The sequence below is a fragment of the Amaranthus tricolor genome, chromosome 14 (assembly GCF_026212465.1).
Source record: "Amaranthus tricolor cultivar Red isolate AtriRed21 chromosome 14, ASM2621246v1, whole genome shotgun sequence".
Classification (NCBI taxonomy): domain Eukaryota; kingdom Viridiplantae; phylum Streptophyta; class Magnoliopsida; order Caryophyllales; family Amaranthaceae; genus Amaranthus; species Amaranthus tricolor.
The window spans coordinates 13,588,840-13,604,368 of NC_080060.1; the positions used below are offsets into that span (position 1 = coordinate 13,588,840).

General features: G+C 36.1%; 1 protein-coding gene across 2 annotated transcripts; it reads right to left on the minus strand.

The window, feature by feature from the left end:
• Window positions 1-3,361: 3,361 nt before the first annotated feature.
• On the minus strand, window positions 3,362-13,587 carry LOC130800284 (histone-lysine N-methyltransferase, H3 lysine-9 specific SUVH6-like). 2 transcript variants are annotated; one of them, XM_057663742.1, is made up of 3 exons: window positions 13,351-13,587; window positions 5,367-9,279; window positions 3,362-3,605 (listed from the first exon to the last, which is right to left on the minus strand). In XM_057663742.1, the coding sequence occupies exon 2, from the start codon at window positions 9,259-9,261 to the stop codon at window positions 5,389-5,391; it is 3,873 nt and encodes a 1,290-aa protein (XP_057519725.1). In that variant the 5' UTR covers window positions 9,262-9,279; window positions 13,351-13,587; the 3' UTR covers window positions 3,362-3,605; window positions 5,367-5,388. The 2 variants fall into 2 exon arrangements, with proteins under 2 accessions (XP_057519725.1, XP_057519724.1); XM_057663741.1 differs by having other exon boundaries at window positions 13,319-13,587.
• Window positions 13,588-15,529: the final 1,942 nt, after the last annotated feature.

Sequence of the window (15,529 nt, forward strand, 5' to 3'; positions counted from 1 at the left end):
TAGACTCCAAAAGTTAATTGGGGAAGTGATTGATCAAGCCCAATCAAGGTTCATCCCGGGCAGACAAATGGAAGACAACATTTTATTGATAGAACAACAACCCCAGATGCATGATAAAGGTTGATCTCAGGAAAGCTTATGACTCCATTGACTAGTTTTTGCTTTCGGTTCTGGATGAGATGGGGTTCCCCCAAAAATTTGTTGGCTGGATTATGGCTTGCATCACATCGGTATCCTTTTCTATTTTGGTTAATGGTAGCCCTTTAAAACCCTTTGCTGCTGAGAAAGGCTTACGCCAGGGCGACCCCATATCCCCTTATTTGTTTGTAATTGGGATGGAATATCTCTCGAGACTTATGCACAAGATGATGGCACTCTGAGCTTCAATTTCCACCTTAGATGCAGGGACGCGGATGTAACCCACTTCCTGTTTGCAGACGACCTCCTTATATTTCTACCAAGCAAATGCCAACTCAGTTAGCACCATAATGAGCACATTTGACCGTTTTTCTAAGGCCTCGGGTCTGGAAGCCAACAAGAGCAAAAGCAATGTTTATCTTTCTGGGGTTGATAGGCAGACCAAATAGAGTATTACGTCCCTTCTAAACATGGAGAAGGGTGAATTTTCATTTAGATACTTAGGGGTCCCAGTGCACTCCAAAAAGCTGAATACCAAAGATTGTAAGCCGTTGGTCTACAAGATTATAGGCAGAGTCAAGTTTTGGTCCTCTAGATTACTATCCTATGCGGGTAGGGTCCAACGGGTTCGTAGTGTAATAGGTGGGATGAAAAACTCATGGGCCCAAATCTTTTTCCTCCCTAAGAAGCTTATATAGATGGTGGAGGACGTGTGTCGTTCTTTCATCTGGACAGGGAGAGAGGGCTTATCTAGAAAAGCTGCTATAGCATTGAGCCAAATGGTCTTACCCTACACAAGAGGAGGTTTGAACCTGAGAGATATGTACAAATGGAACAAAGCAGCTATGCACAAGCACTTATGGAACATCGCTCAGAAAAAAGATAACCTGTGGGTTAAGTGGGTCCGCAGCTACTACATGAAATCGCATGAAGTCCATAATGTGAGTGTCTATTCATGCTTCTTGGAGCTTTAAGAAAATCATCAGGCAAAGACGTATGGTGGACCTATTAGGGGGGCGGAAGACCATCGTTACAGGGGATAAGTTCGATATTGGGAGAGTGTGCGATTTGCTTATCGCAAATGCCCCTAAAGTTCCATAAGGAAATATCATGATCAGGAACATCGCTAGCTCGAGTGTAAGGTTTATCACATGGCTAGCTATTCAAAATAGGTTGGAAACCAATGACAGAATTGTGTAATGGATGGAGAATGTGGATGCAAGATGTGTGATGTGCAACAGGGGAAATGAATCTACTCAACACCTGATGTTTGACTGCCCGTATACTCATCAAGTCAGAAGTCGCCTATTTAGCTTCCTCCATCATAGTCTAGAAGACACCAATTTCCCGGATGAAATTTTGAGGATGAACAAGTTGAACAACAAGAAGACAGATCGTGCTAAGTTCATCGTTGGAGTTTGGACCAAGATGATCTACTACATTTGGACGTGTCGCAACAAGATTATTTTTTATAACCACCCATGTAATATAAAGGATGTTGTAAATGGAATTATCTTTAGAGTGGTGGGGAAGGTGAATGATAGAATGAGAGAGATAACTGTAACTAGATAGGTTCGTTTTGCTTTTGGGGGTTTCATAGAGTAATCGCTTTCCTGTTTTTGTTGAGCGTTAGCTAGCTTAGGGGGTCTCTTGTTCCAACTTGAGTTTTGTTCTTCTCTTCATTTTTTGGGTATATAATACAAATAAGGTTTATATATATAGAGGATCAAATAAGAAGGATTTTAAAATAAGAAGGATGACAAGGATTTTTGTTTGATTTTATTTTGTTACTATATATAGAAAAAAGGATACTATGTTATGAAGTAAGAACATTATAAAAATTTATGTCATTGTTACTTTTTTCTTTGTAATATAGTTACTTTTACAATTATGTGTTTTTGGCTCAATCGTGACCATAGATTTTTTTATTTTAGTGAGACTAACGGTGTAGAGTCCTTACCCTTCTCATTTTCAACCTCGGTGGTTGATCTTCCCGGCATGAATCCGAATTGGTTTTCTCTAATTACCGTCTCTCGTCTAATTCTTTTCTCAATCACTCTTTCCTACAGTTTCATAGTGTGGCTTAGAAGTTTGATCCTTCTATAGTTCCCGCATACTTGTGCATCACCCTTGTTTTTTAACAGTGGGATAGGTGTGCTAACCCTCAATTCTTCTGGCATCTCACTAGACCTTAAGATGACATTAAAGAGGCTAGTAAGCCAATGAATTCCCTCCTCTTCTAAACCCCTCCACACCTCGATCAGAATGTTATCAGTTCCAACTACCTTTGATACCCCCATTTTTTTTGAGAGCTTCTCCTACTTCCATTGTAGTAATATCAATAATCAACCCATAATCCTATGTTCTTTGGATGTCCGAAGTCTGTCGAATTTCCTCCTTTGGACCCTTAGTCTCATTGAGCAGTTGGGAAAAATATTGATGCCATCTTATTTTGATGTCCAATATGTTATATTATTCTTATGGTAACGAATCTAAAACATGTGTATTTCTTTGTTTATTTCATTACCGACAAACACCACCTTCTTAGGTTGCAATGAACGCGAAAATGCTAGGAAGAAAAAGATAATCATTGTAAATTAGTAATCATAAACCTTACCAAAAAAATCTAACTAAAGTACATTAACATTATATTTGGATGGCAATTTAAGAAGGAAAAAGGAGAGAATTGGAGAAAAGGAAAGGTTTATGATTACTCTTGTTACAAACTACAACTAAATGAGTGATAAGTGTCTAGTCTAGACTGTTGGACACCTTTGGGAGTTCGAGGCATGGTCGACTCTACCGCATCAATCACATGAGCGACGTCTTAGGGCCCCGTTATTTTAAGATCCCAAAAAAATTAATACATTTTTTTAATTAGATATTAAAAACTATAATAATATTGTTAGCAACACATGTAAATCTTCATAAAACCCATTTAAATACTTTTTCACAATTAATGACGTTTCGTTACCTTAATAAAGACTTTTTATTTGATAATTATTGATTTTGGATTTATGGCTAGTAGATACTAGGTACTATTTGATTTTCTTCATTAATAATTATTTAATCTAGGTAACTAAGTAGTGCAATTAGCCTTATTAAAAATTATTGATAATATTATTTTATTGTATTTTCTTCTTTAATTAAAATAATTGAATCAACTTGGTGATTAATCCCATTATCAAGGAAGAAAAGAACTAGTTTTTACTTGTCACAAACTACAAAAGACCATAACCAACTATCATTTATAGGCAACAGTATCTTAGAATGAAAGTTCTAACACCACAAAAGCAGTTGCTTCTAATCCATTAATACTAAAATAGATAGATAACTGAGCGCCCAGATCAACAGCGATATCTGTAAATCTATACTGAAACGACTAAACAATCGACTAAAAAAGCCACAGGAAAGCAAAATGGGGTTTCTTTCATCAAGCTCTGCGTAGAATTTCACAAGTCATATCTCTGCATCCAAAAGAAGAAATATGTTACGAACAGTAGAAACTGAAAGGGCCTAATAGATACGAACAAGGAAAAGCTCATCTTGTAGCAAACCCCAACTTTATATTAAACGAATGCCCCATGAAGACACTAGAGGCTGAACATTCATGAAACGGTCAATTCATCCCTCCCCTAACTCCATCTTAGTTCTCTTAAGCTACAACTATAAAACCGCCAAAACAGAAAACTATCACAAGTAGTGGAGAATCTTGCATGAGTATAAGCTGGGCCGAACACTCACATCTAAACCACTATACTATTATACTTTTTAACAATTGAGGCCAAGTGAGAAGTGACGGAGCTAATATTAATCTCACTGACACTAGATTTGCTACAATTGATATTAAAACAAGACAAGATCGTCACATGTTAAAAAGTGGAAACGCAAAACCAATGCCCTTCCCAAAACAGTGCACTCGATATCCATCGCAACCAAAGGAGGCCATCCAAATCAACAATTATGGTCGGGAAAGAGGCATCACTTAAATCACCACAAAAGAAAGTTAAACAAAATTTCTAGGTGTATCCAAAGACGTGACCCAAAGGCAACTTACACAACATATGCTTTCCTAATATCCAGTATAAAACTTGCACTGTTTGAATTTAAACCGCCTCATTCACTTATAACCACAACCATGATAAATTGATCATTTTCATTTGTTATCTATGTACTAACTGCTTCCCCCAAAAAAACTCTGCCGATACACACATAAATGCATGTATTATTATACAAAATAGAGTGCAACTCTTAACTGATTGACAAAAAAGAGAATGCAAAACCAAGATTGAGGTAGATGTATGGGCTAATGGAGTGGAGTAAACCAGTAGCAAGGAAGAGTAGATAGCAGGTCGCTGAACTCAATAATGTGCATAAAAAAAGTCCAATACAACAAGAACCTTGTATTCGTGTTTTGATGAGTATCATGAGAGCTGCAACAGTAGACTCTAAGACAAATCATATGTGCAAGAACAGCAACAATACACAGAGGTGCAGAACCTCTGGAAGGTAGGTGTTCTGTGCTTGTACTGGTGTTTTGACACAGCAGCAAGAGTACACAAGGGCAGACCCCTGAGCAGAAAATGTATGAAATGTGTTGTGAACCAGAATCCAGCTACTACTGATGGTGTCGAGAACTTGAGCGGATGATACAACAAAATTGAAGCTGATTTTCATAGAAGTGAGAGACTTGAAAGGGAGCTCTTAAAAGAAACAAGAACTGATGTTGTGACAGCTGAAAGGAGTACCAGTTCAGTTTTGAAATAGCTTGTAAATGTGACGAACTGACGATTAAAAATCATCAGATTGGTGTAACAACTCTGTGGTGTATCTTTTTATATCCTGATGTTGTTAAGTGTTTGGTAGGTGTAGTAACTGGTGTTGTGTAATAACTAGTTTTATGGTGAAATTTGCAACTTTATATACATAGGCCACTCCTATGTTTTTTTCGGTTTTGAGTGGCCTGTCTCAGTATGGCTCTGTTGCAATGGTTTTTTCCCCTATTTCAGGGTTTATTAATAAAATTCCCAATTCTCACTATTTCAGCATTTATTAATAAAAATTCCAATTTTTTTAAAAAAGGAAACCACATATATGCATGAACTATAGTGAGCAGTTTCAATATTAAGATCGTTCTTTAATGCTGTAAGAATTTGTAGGTCCTCAACGAAGAAATTTAAGACACAAATAAAATTATAAACATAATTAGCTGCATATGCAAGACTTACGTGAAAGTAGAGCAGCTAAAGTTTATTTGCTGCATGTGCAATTGTTTGAGCAACAGGCGCAACTCTTTTTCTTGATATTCTTGCTAGAGTCAATAACTTGATCTACTGTATGATTGTAATGGTAAGTGAGCTCTTGCAGAGGAGGTATATTTTGTGCTGCAAAAAACATTATGTGCGGAAGGCTCTTGTCCTCGGAATCATAAAGCACATTCTGCGCAAAAAGGTTTGGAGAGCAGCTATGATTGATGAACCTTCCAACATTCGCAAATTTTGCTGCATCAAGGGTAAAACCAGCATTTTCAACCACATTGGTACAACTCAGTGGCATGTCAGGTATAAGAGCCGAAAGTCCTTCACGAAGAGTAAGATCATTGTAATATTGTCCAATACCAAATAGATACGCATTATTGTCAGTTCTCTGTTCGGCATCATTGTCATCAAGGAGCTCTCCAATGTACTCACATACAAAACTACCAGATGCAATTGAAGATAAAGGTCTGAGACCCCACCCATTGGATTCAGTCTTGAAGATCTCAAGAGGATGTTTAATACCATGTTGGCTTACTCTATTGTGACAAGTTGGAGGACACTTGCACGAAGGCCCACATTCATACACAAGGGACTTTTCTTCAACAATTGCCCCACTATAATTGTACGGGATCTCCCCTCCGTTCTTGATGGAACAAGCACAATGCTTCGAACTTGAACAGCCATCCTTGCAGTCACAGCCCTCGGGAGGTATAAGCTGACACCAATCAGGATACATAACCTCAGTAATATAAGTAAATGGAGGACTTTTCTCATTATCTATGGTATTGACAGCACAAATTGGAAATTTCTCTTTTCCTTTTGAAATATCGTTCACGTTACAAGCTTCCCGTTTCTTCGATTTCCTTGCTTTTTTCGGTTGCTTTTCGTGTTTTTCCCGCTTCACTTTGTTCATTGGTTGTTCTGGCTGATTTGGAGCTCTTCTCAACTCAAACTTATATGTCCATTTTCCATGAGGCCCAAGATCATGCCAATATCTTTCAACAGTGTATAATCCATCATAAATATATGTTGCAGTTGTTGTACGTCTACCACCAATCTGCTTCCTCTCTTTAAAGCCTCGAATAACCCTTACCATATTCCTCTTATCGATACTATTCTTTAGAGCAAGATTCCCATTCTCAAGTTTCTGATCTTGTAGCAGCTTGCATCCACCCGCTACATTTCCCCCTTGACCGCTATATATCAATACATGAGAGTCGACTGTATCATTATCATAACGTCCAGAATCCACAATGCTTATTGCAATAATTTTTCCATCCTGATTAATAAAATCTATACCCCTTTGAATTTGCCTATGAAGCCCAATCATCGCAAGTTCAAAACGATAGTTGAAAAGATCACCCACTTCAACTCCGGGGACAGCCCCCAACATTTTTTTTGTATTGACATACTTATCATTATCCTTAAGAATCTTTGCGGCAGCAATTAGCTGAATACTAGCATCCACTCGGCCCTGAGTCTTTGTTTCATTAGCTTGCACTAGCTTTCTGAGAACAGCGTGAAATAAACGTAGTGTGTCTTGTACTTTGCAGCGAATGTCACTTTTGGATGAGCAATTGCATTTATTTCTTCTAACATAATGATGCAAGCTCTTTGAATTTTCAACACCTGTAAGACTACCTTCAGGCAATTTCATGTTGTGAGAAATTTCAATTGACTTTTTTTTCTTATTCTTATCCTTGATGACTGATGTGCACTCCTTTGCATTATTTTTGGATTGTTCCCTTCCTTTCCCTTGTTCGCCATTGTTAATTTCAGAGCTCTCTTCTTCTCTTTTGATCTTTGATGGTTTGTTAAACAAACGAGTTTCCTGAATCGTCTGCACACAAGCACCTCCCTGTGATCTGAGTGGGTCCTCAAGTACATCCGGACTTGTTCCAGAAATAGCATGTTCTATCGACTGTCCACCATTCTGATTTCCATCAGTCATAGTAACTTCATGGATGTTGACATCTGCTTCATATTGACCGGAATGTCTGTCCTGAGTTTCTCCCAATTCGTTCCTAGTCTTCCTACAAAGATATGAAGGGACTAGGTGATGTGTCAGTAAACAAGGTTGTACACTAGTTCCCTCATCTACCACTTCTTTCTTAATATCACCGTCCCCCCATGAACTAGGTGTTTTTAGAGGGTCCAAAGCAGGCATCTCCCAAAACTCCTTATTTCCAAAAACAAGACCATGTTGTATTGGCTGTCCTTCACTCTCATTTGCATCAGTCACAACTGCATTGATGTTGAAGCCTGATTTATATTGACCCAAATATCTGTCCTGAGTTTCATTTACTCGAGGTGCTTCAAGTCCACAATCAGCCATGATATCACAAACAGGAGAAAATCTCTTTTCAGATGGACAACTCTGCTCCGTCCCACCAAGATATGAACGGACTAGGTGATGTGTCAGAAAATAAGGCTGTGCACTAGTTCCCACATCTACCGTTTCTTTCTTAATACCAGTATCTTCCCATGCACTAGGTATAATAGATTCCAATTCAGGTATTTTTAAGAACTCATCATTTCCAAAAGTTACACCATGTTGTATCGGCTGTCCTCCATTTTGATTTGCATCAGTCACAACAAATTCAGGAATGTTGAAATCTGCTTCATATTGACCCAAATGTCCATCCTGGATTTCACCTAGTCCAGGCAAATAATGCCCACAATCAGACAGGAAGTCAAAAACAGGAGATAATAGGCAGCTTTGTGCCTTTCTACCAAGATATGAAGGGACTTGGTATTGTGTCGGAAAATAAGGCTGTAAACTTGTTCCCTCATCTATCACTTCTTTCTTAATACCAGTATCTTCCCATGCACTAGGTGTTTCAGCGTCCAAAACTGGCATCTCTAACAACCCATCATTTCTGAAAAAAACTTGTTGAATCGGCTGTCCTCCACTCTGATCCGTTTCAGTCACAACAGCTTCATGGATGTTGAAATCTGCTTCACATTGACCCAAATGTCTGTACTGAGTTTTGCCTAATTCATGCCCAGAATCAGCAAGGAAATCACGATTTGGAGAAACTCTATTTTGAGATGGAAAACCAGGAAGAACACATGTTCCCTCTTCAACCACTTCTTTCTTAATACCAGTATCTTTCAGTGCACAAGGTGTTTTAAGGTCCAAAACTGGAACTTCCAGCGAGTCTTCATTTCCATCCTCTACCTTGATGTGTTTCATTGAAGCAAATGCAACCAATTCAACTCTATTCGAAATCCTCCTGGATTCTTTGGAAAATTGTTTCCCCTCCGCTTTATGATCTCTAGATATGTTCCAACCATGGCCTTCTTTTTCCCCACAATCTCCAACCACTTTATTTTGCGTGCTATGCAATGCGGAAAGTGGCACACCACCGTGGGAAGAATCACCATCCTGACCTTCTCTGAAAACTACATGCTTTAGACACTGTCCTCCATTTTGATCTGCATCAGTGATAGTTGTGTTGATTTTGAAATATGGCTCACATAGACCGAAATGGTTGTCCTGAGTTTCAACAAGTTTTAGTACTTTACACTCACGGTCAGCAAGGATATCACAAACAGGAGAAACTCTCTTTCGGGACGAACACCTCTGTTCCTTCCACCCACAAACAGGCACATCATAACTCCTGGATTCTTTTGAATATATTTCCTCGTCCGGTTCATGAAGATCTCTAGTATTCTTGAGATCATTGTTTTCTTTTTGCCCAAAAATCCTCAACTCCGTTTGCAATCTACTGTGCGTGGAGATTGACTCAGGGGCATTGGGTGAATCACTAAGAGTTTTTGACATTTTATAAGTTGGTAAGGACGTCGACTCAGAATTATCCCCATCATCCACAAACTTCTCGGCACTTGCCATTAAGCTCATTTCCCTCCTTATTGCAATCTAACAAAGAAAAAGGCAAACTCTAATCAAAACATCATCTTGTTCTATTTTCACTAAAGCAAGAACAGGTTAACCTGACACAAAAGTCAAAAACACAAGATCATCCCAACAACAAAACCAATTTGTATTGCGATTGTGTCAACGGATTAAGTCAATAAAGCAATCCGATTGATTACATTTATCATGTAATGTCGAAAGTCCTCTACCCTTTTCTCTTTGAAAAGAATATGAAGTCGAAACAGCACAAATTTTGCAGAACTTTCACAAACAAAATTTGAGCAGAGGTTACAAGTTATCGGACATCAAGACACAAGCTAGACCAAAGACAAGTCAATTACAACATATAGCATCTAATAAAATATTCAGGAGACTTAATTAAATACCTTCACTTCGAATCCTAATTATAATCAAAATTGACGCAAACACAATGGAATAAGTCAGTACTGCCAATGCATAAATACAATCATAAAACGATGCTTTGGAAAGATCAAAATGTACATGCAAGAACTGATATTTGGAATAATTGGTTAAAGAAGTGGTAATTTAGGTAATTACTATGTTAATGGTAACTTGGGGAATAAGTTAGTATTAAGTGGTAGCTTTATCATAAATAAGGGGACTTAGAGGGTCATAGTCATCAAGAAAATCAGAAAACAAATTATGGTTGTTTATACTCATTGGGAGATTTGAAGCATCTCAAATAGCTTGATCTATCTTTTACTATTATACTTTTAAGGGTTGTAATCTTCCTTTGATCATGAATTTTTAGATATAATTTCACTTTTGTCTTTCTAATATTTCATTCCCAAATTTACTGTTTAATCCATTAGTCAGTTCTTAACACTAAACAAACTAAATGATTAACAAAGGGGACACAAAGAAAAGATCTATTGCCAAGAAGGAAGAATCTACAACAATAGCAACATTCCATGATTACCCCAATGCCATTAAGTATACCACACATGTAGGCAAGGTCATAGTGCAAATTACATGGCCGCATCGTATTGTATCGGTCGTTTCGTAAAGGTTTTCAAATTTACCGAATCGGTATTGAAAGATAATTTGCGTTAAAATCAGAAGTATCGCGGAGTGAAACTAAATATGAGTACACTGATAAATTTAATGCACTACTGGAAGAAAACAGATTTTCAATAATGTGGAGGATAAAAGGAAACAATCAAGTGAGTGTTGACCTTCTACAATTAATCAAACTAATGCTGCAAATGATCAAGATGTAATTCATAGTCCCCGATTTGAATTTGAAAAGCTGCAAGGTGCACCAAGGCACAACGCAAAAGGGGTTGCTCTTTGCTTCTATGCACCTTAGACACGCCTATGAGCACTTTTGGGATAAAAAAGCATCCAAATACACGTAACATTTTTCAAAAAGAAATTAAGTGCATCTAGGTGAGGCGCAGTGCATGTGCGCCCTGTTGAGCCTCCAACACCCCCTAACCCTTTTAAGCAGCACGTCAAAGCGCTCTTCCTAGCATCTAGGTGCACCATGCGCCTACACGTGCTTTTCAAAACTAAGGATCCAATGTGAATAATTCAAATGGAGATGAGTAATGTGAATCATGGAGATAATGTTTGACCAAACACTCAAAATAGTAAATGGAAAATTTTGTAGGACAAACTTAGTCTATAATAGAATAAATTCCAACCCAATTCTTATTGGATTTTAACTCTTCTTTGAAGGCATTCTTAGATTTGGAGTGATGTATTGAGGGGTAATAGAACTTAGACTAAATAAAATTAAGGTAGGTAGAATTAGTTATTAAGTAGAAGACTACAGAAATGTATGTATCGAGGGATGCAGTAATGAAATTATAATCCAAATGCACGAGACAATTTTCACCTCCCCGCATTCTCAAAACATCACTAATACACTACCATCCCATCTCGTTTACAACAACCTATTTTACCTTTCCTTGCAATTTATTTTGCCTAGTTACTCCTTGACAAACCCCTAATGATTGGCCGACCGGACACGATCCCAGAAGGAGGCAGGGGAAATTTATGGTTCTGAATACAAAAGCAAAAGTGAACGGAAAACAGTTTATATAATTATAAAATTTTCACACAAAATATTATTTTAGAACTATAGTTGAATAGCAATCTTTACAAACATACAGGGGCGTATCTAGACTCGGGCTGGCATGGGCCATGGCCCGGGTCATAAAAAATAAATTAGTATGTAAACTAATGTTCAGTGTTCGAACCCATAACCTTCTATGCGCTTTGACAAAGACGTTTCTAGCTAATTACACCCTGGCAACTCAATTTCTTTGATACTTATTAAAGTACTTTCCTTAGCTACATGATCATTTCTCTTTATTTTCTCTCATACAATGAGAGGTCATATTATATTAGCCTAGGTAATAACTTTTTGTGAATTCGCCTCTGGAAACATAGTATATGAAGGTAATGACTAAAGCTTCTAGGTATAGTACAATCTAAATCATAAAAAAAAGCAAAGTTATCATTTATTAAGGAGCTCTGATGTGCAGTATTTGCAAAATCTTCTAAACTCTAACTTATATTTAGAGGATTATATTTTAGTTGTTTTACTTGCGAGTTGTCTTCGGTTATTTTGGCCTTTTTTAGCGACATAGTAAAGACAGGAGCAATATAATTTGAAGCATAAATGATAATTTGATTATTAGAATCTTACCTTATCTTACTAGATTCTTATCGATTATATGGTACACATAGCTGTAGAAAAGAACATTTTGTTCAATAATTTTGGAGGATTCGACAATATCAACTTTTGAGCAAAATATCCTGTGTATCTAGGTTCATGATTCTTATTTCAATCCGAGCTCAAAAAATATCATTAAAAGCCTTGGCTCTGATAACATTTCTACATTACTTCATATCCCAAGCATGTCCTAAAAAAGATGATCTCATCATAACACGAATGTATCAAACGAATATTGTGTCCTCAACATTTCCCAAACCATATAGCCTTGCTTTGCAAATATAAACACCTTAACTTCAATACATATGTCCACAATACATAAAAGTCAAGGCAAAATTTTCGCTCATCCTAGACAATAAATGAATATCATAAATATTGCTTTGAGAACATGCTAATAACAAAGTATTCTTCATTCTAATGTATGCAAAAATTTGCCACAAATTCTTATTTAAGATGGTTTCATTATGAAATAGTTTTAAATAGGGCTAAATGGTGCAACTGAATTAATTAAAACACTCATTATGAATATTAAAACACTCATTTTTCTAATTAAGAATCCTTGTATGGACTTATCTAACCATGAGATAGTCTACCCACTGGCAGACTATAGTGTGGGCCTCTATGAGCATTGTCTAATACTCCCTCCTATTCATTGATTTAGGGACATTTTCAATTCATTTATTATGTTCCATTTCTATTTTTATTATTGTTTTTTACCCTTTTACCCTTACTACAACAACACAACAATACATAAATATCAATGTCTTTTATAGATAAAAGAGTTTTCCATCCACTTTTAAGTGGTCCCCACCCCTCTTTAGTTTTGGTGCAAAACCCAAATGTCCCTTTTATTATCTATGAATAGGAGGGAGTATTTAGGATAGACTTGGTTTTTTTATTTGGATTATAACCTTAGCTCTTTCTCAGCTATTGTGCAAGATCTACCAACAAATTCTACACTTTATCATTCCAATTTCATCATTTGGATTTCAATTATTCTTAGCAAATTAATATCAAATAAATTACATCACCCAATTAGTAATCACACTCGAAAAATAAAACTATTTAACTGAAAATATCAAAGGCGATACCAACTCTGATGGGATTTTTCGTGTATGCATTACACAATTCAATATGATTAGGGTTTTTAATCAAATAATCTAACCTAGGTAAGCCCGGGTCCAAACTCTCCCTTGGAAACCAAATAAATAATCAGCCAAACACTTGCAATCAATGACGGCACTTGAAAAATTAATGCAGAAACATCAAAAGCACTAAAAGATATAAGCCGGCAATAACTGAACAATTTGATAAATAGGGTTAATAAACATGAATTACCAGAAAAGTAGAAAAAAGAGATGGGTTGATACCGGATGTGACGCCGGGAAGACCTAAGATTTTGAATAGAGTCTGAAAGTCAGAAATGTAAAGGTATCATTTTCATGGACATGTATTGTACAAGCAAGTTTATAGAACTCTCAAAACTCAAAACATGGAGGAAGTACTTAAGAAGTAATGCAAAATGAAGAAGATGACTACTGTTCAACGGGTCGGATCACTAGTGGGTACGGATCAAATGAAATTTAGATGGGACGGATCTAAGAAGAGAATTGTTGATGAGTATATAAATGGCAGAGACGGAGGAGGATGACTTATATTGTTCATGCATGCAAGTAGAGAACACCCACAGATCACGGTGATGACGGACGATGATGTATTTATGAAGTAGATTTATTCGGTGGGTCAGTGGCGGATTCAAGACTCAAAATCATGGGTAACACTAACATTTTGAACTAAATTATAACAAAATTTCCGCAAAGCTATATTTGTAAAATGCACAACTAAAAAATTTTCATTGCTCCAAATTGACTTCTACAAGTAAAATATCACAATAATAATTTCATATCGCTACCACAATAAAATAAAAAAAGGCGATAAATATCATGCATAGCGTATGACAAACAGATAGTGAATGGGGGAGGAAGGTTGGTAAATGGGTCAAAATTATGAAAATTGATAAGTTGTATTATTTTACACTTATTGCAACTTCTTTGTTGTGTATCAAGATCATTAATTAGCATTTTGAGATTAAATGTGACATATGTTTGCTGATTTAAGTTCATGTGCCGTTATTTTCCTTTTTGCGCTTTAAGATTGATATTCGAGTGTACTCAAGCAAGTTTCAAGCTATCTCGATCATCAACCATGTTTACCAATCTTCATTAACAAATAATCACATGTTCTGATACATCATTGCAAACTTGGCCTCCATTTCCTAGCTCGTGAAAGCTTTCATAAAAGTTCAGAAAAGTTAATCTTTACTCGAAGCCAAGTTCAAACCAACATTATGATGGCTAAGGACTCAAGTTTCAGTCGAAACTGATCAAATTTGGTCAAGACCAAATGGATTCGGTTGAGACTACCAAATTTTGGTCGAAGCATAACCGGGAAAATATTGTTGTTTTGATTTGAGTGAAGTCTCGAGTGAGACTAGAGCGAAACTAGGTCGAGACTACAAAATCTCACCCAAAACTACTACGGTAATGAATTTGTAAAGTTGTCTCAGAAATTAAGAGACATTAAGAAGAGGTTAAAGAAAGGGTATTAAAGCAAAAACCATTAAAATTCCTCAGATGGAAATTATATATTGATGGGATTTACATTCAAAGAGGATCTCTCCATTCTCCATCTCACTTTAACTTTTTAGAATTTAGGTTTCATTTTTTCAAATTTCCTTTTACATTTTTGTAATTCAAATTTATGGGTTTTTATCTTCAAGTTTTGTTTTTGTTTGTGTTCAAGAATTTGGGTTTATTAATATTTCAAGCTTTGGATTTTTTTTTTCTCATTGTTATTCTACTCAAGCACTTGGTAATTTCTTTCTCTTTTTCTCAATTTGAATATGTTTATGCTATTGAATATGTTTAATCTATTTACAATCATGATTCCCGTTAGTGAGTAGTCTTGTATGTTAGGACATTGGATATGAACCCTAATATGTATATGATTAGATGAGAATTGTTTATTGTAATATTGAATTGGTTTGATTAAGTTTTTTAATTTCTCTAAAAACCAAAATCGCGAAAGTTGAGGGATGAGAATATTATTAGTCTTGAATTAAAATGCAAGTTAATGTTTTCTCTTAATCGAAATAGAAAAGTTGAGATTTAGTGATTAGTTAATCTTGCTATGTTAATCAATCTAAATACGAAAGTTGAGATTGAAAGAACCTATTTAATTCAATTTAATTTGATTATCATCCCAAAAAGGAATAATTGAGTTTCATTGCTAAACTAATTGAACTAAATAAATTGCAATTCTCATTGAAATAATCATATACTATTAGTGGGGAATTCCATTGTCCTAAATTTTTATTATATTGATATTGATATACATTTAAACTTTTTTTTGCATATTAGAATTAGAGGCAACCAAATAAAAATACATTGCTTCTTGAGTAGTTAATTGAACAAAACTAAATATTAATCTTGCATCCTTGTGAATTGACCCGTAATCATGCTACAACACCTGAACACTTGCGGCATTAAA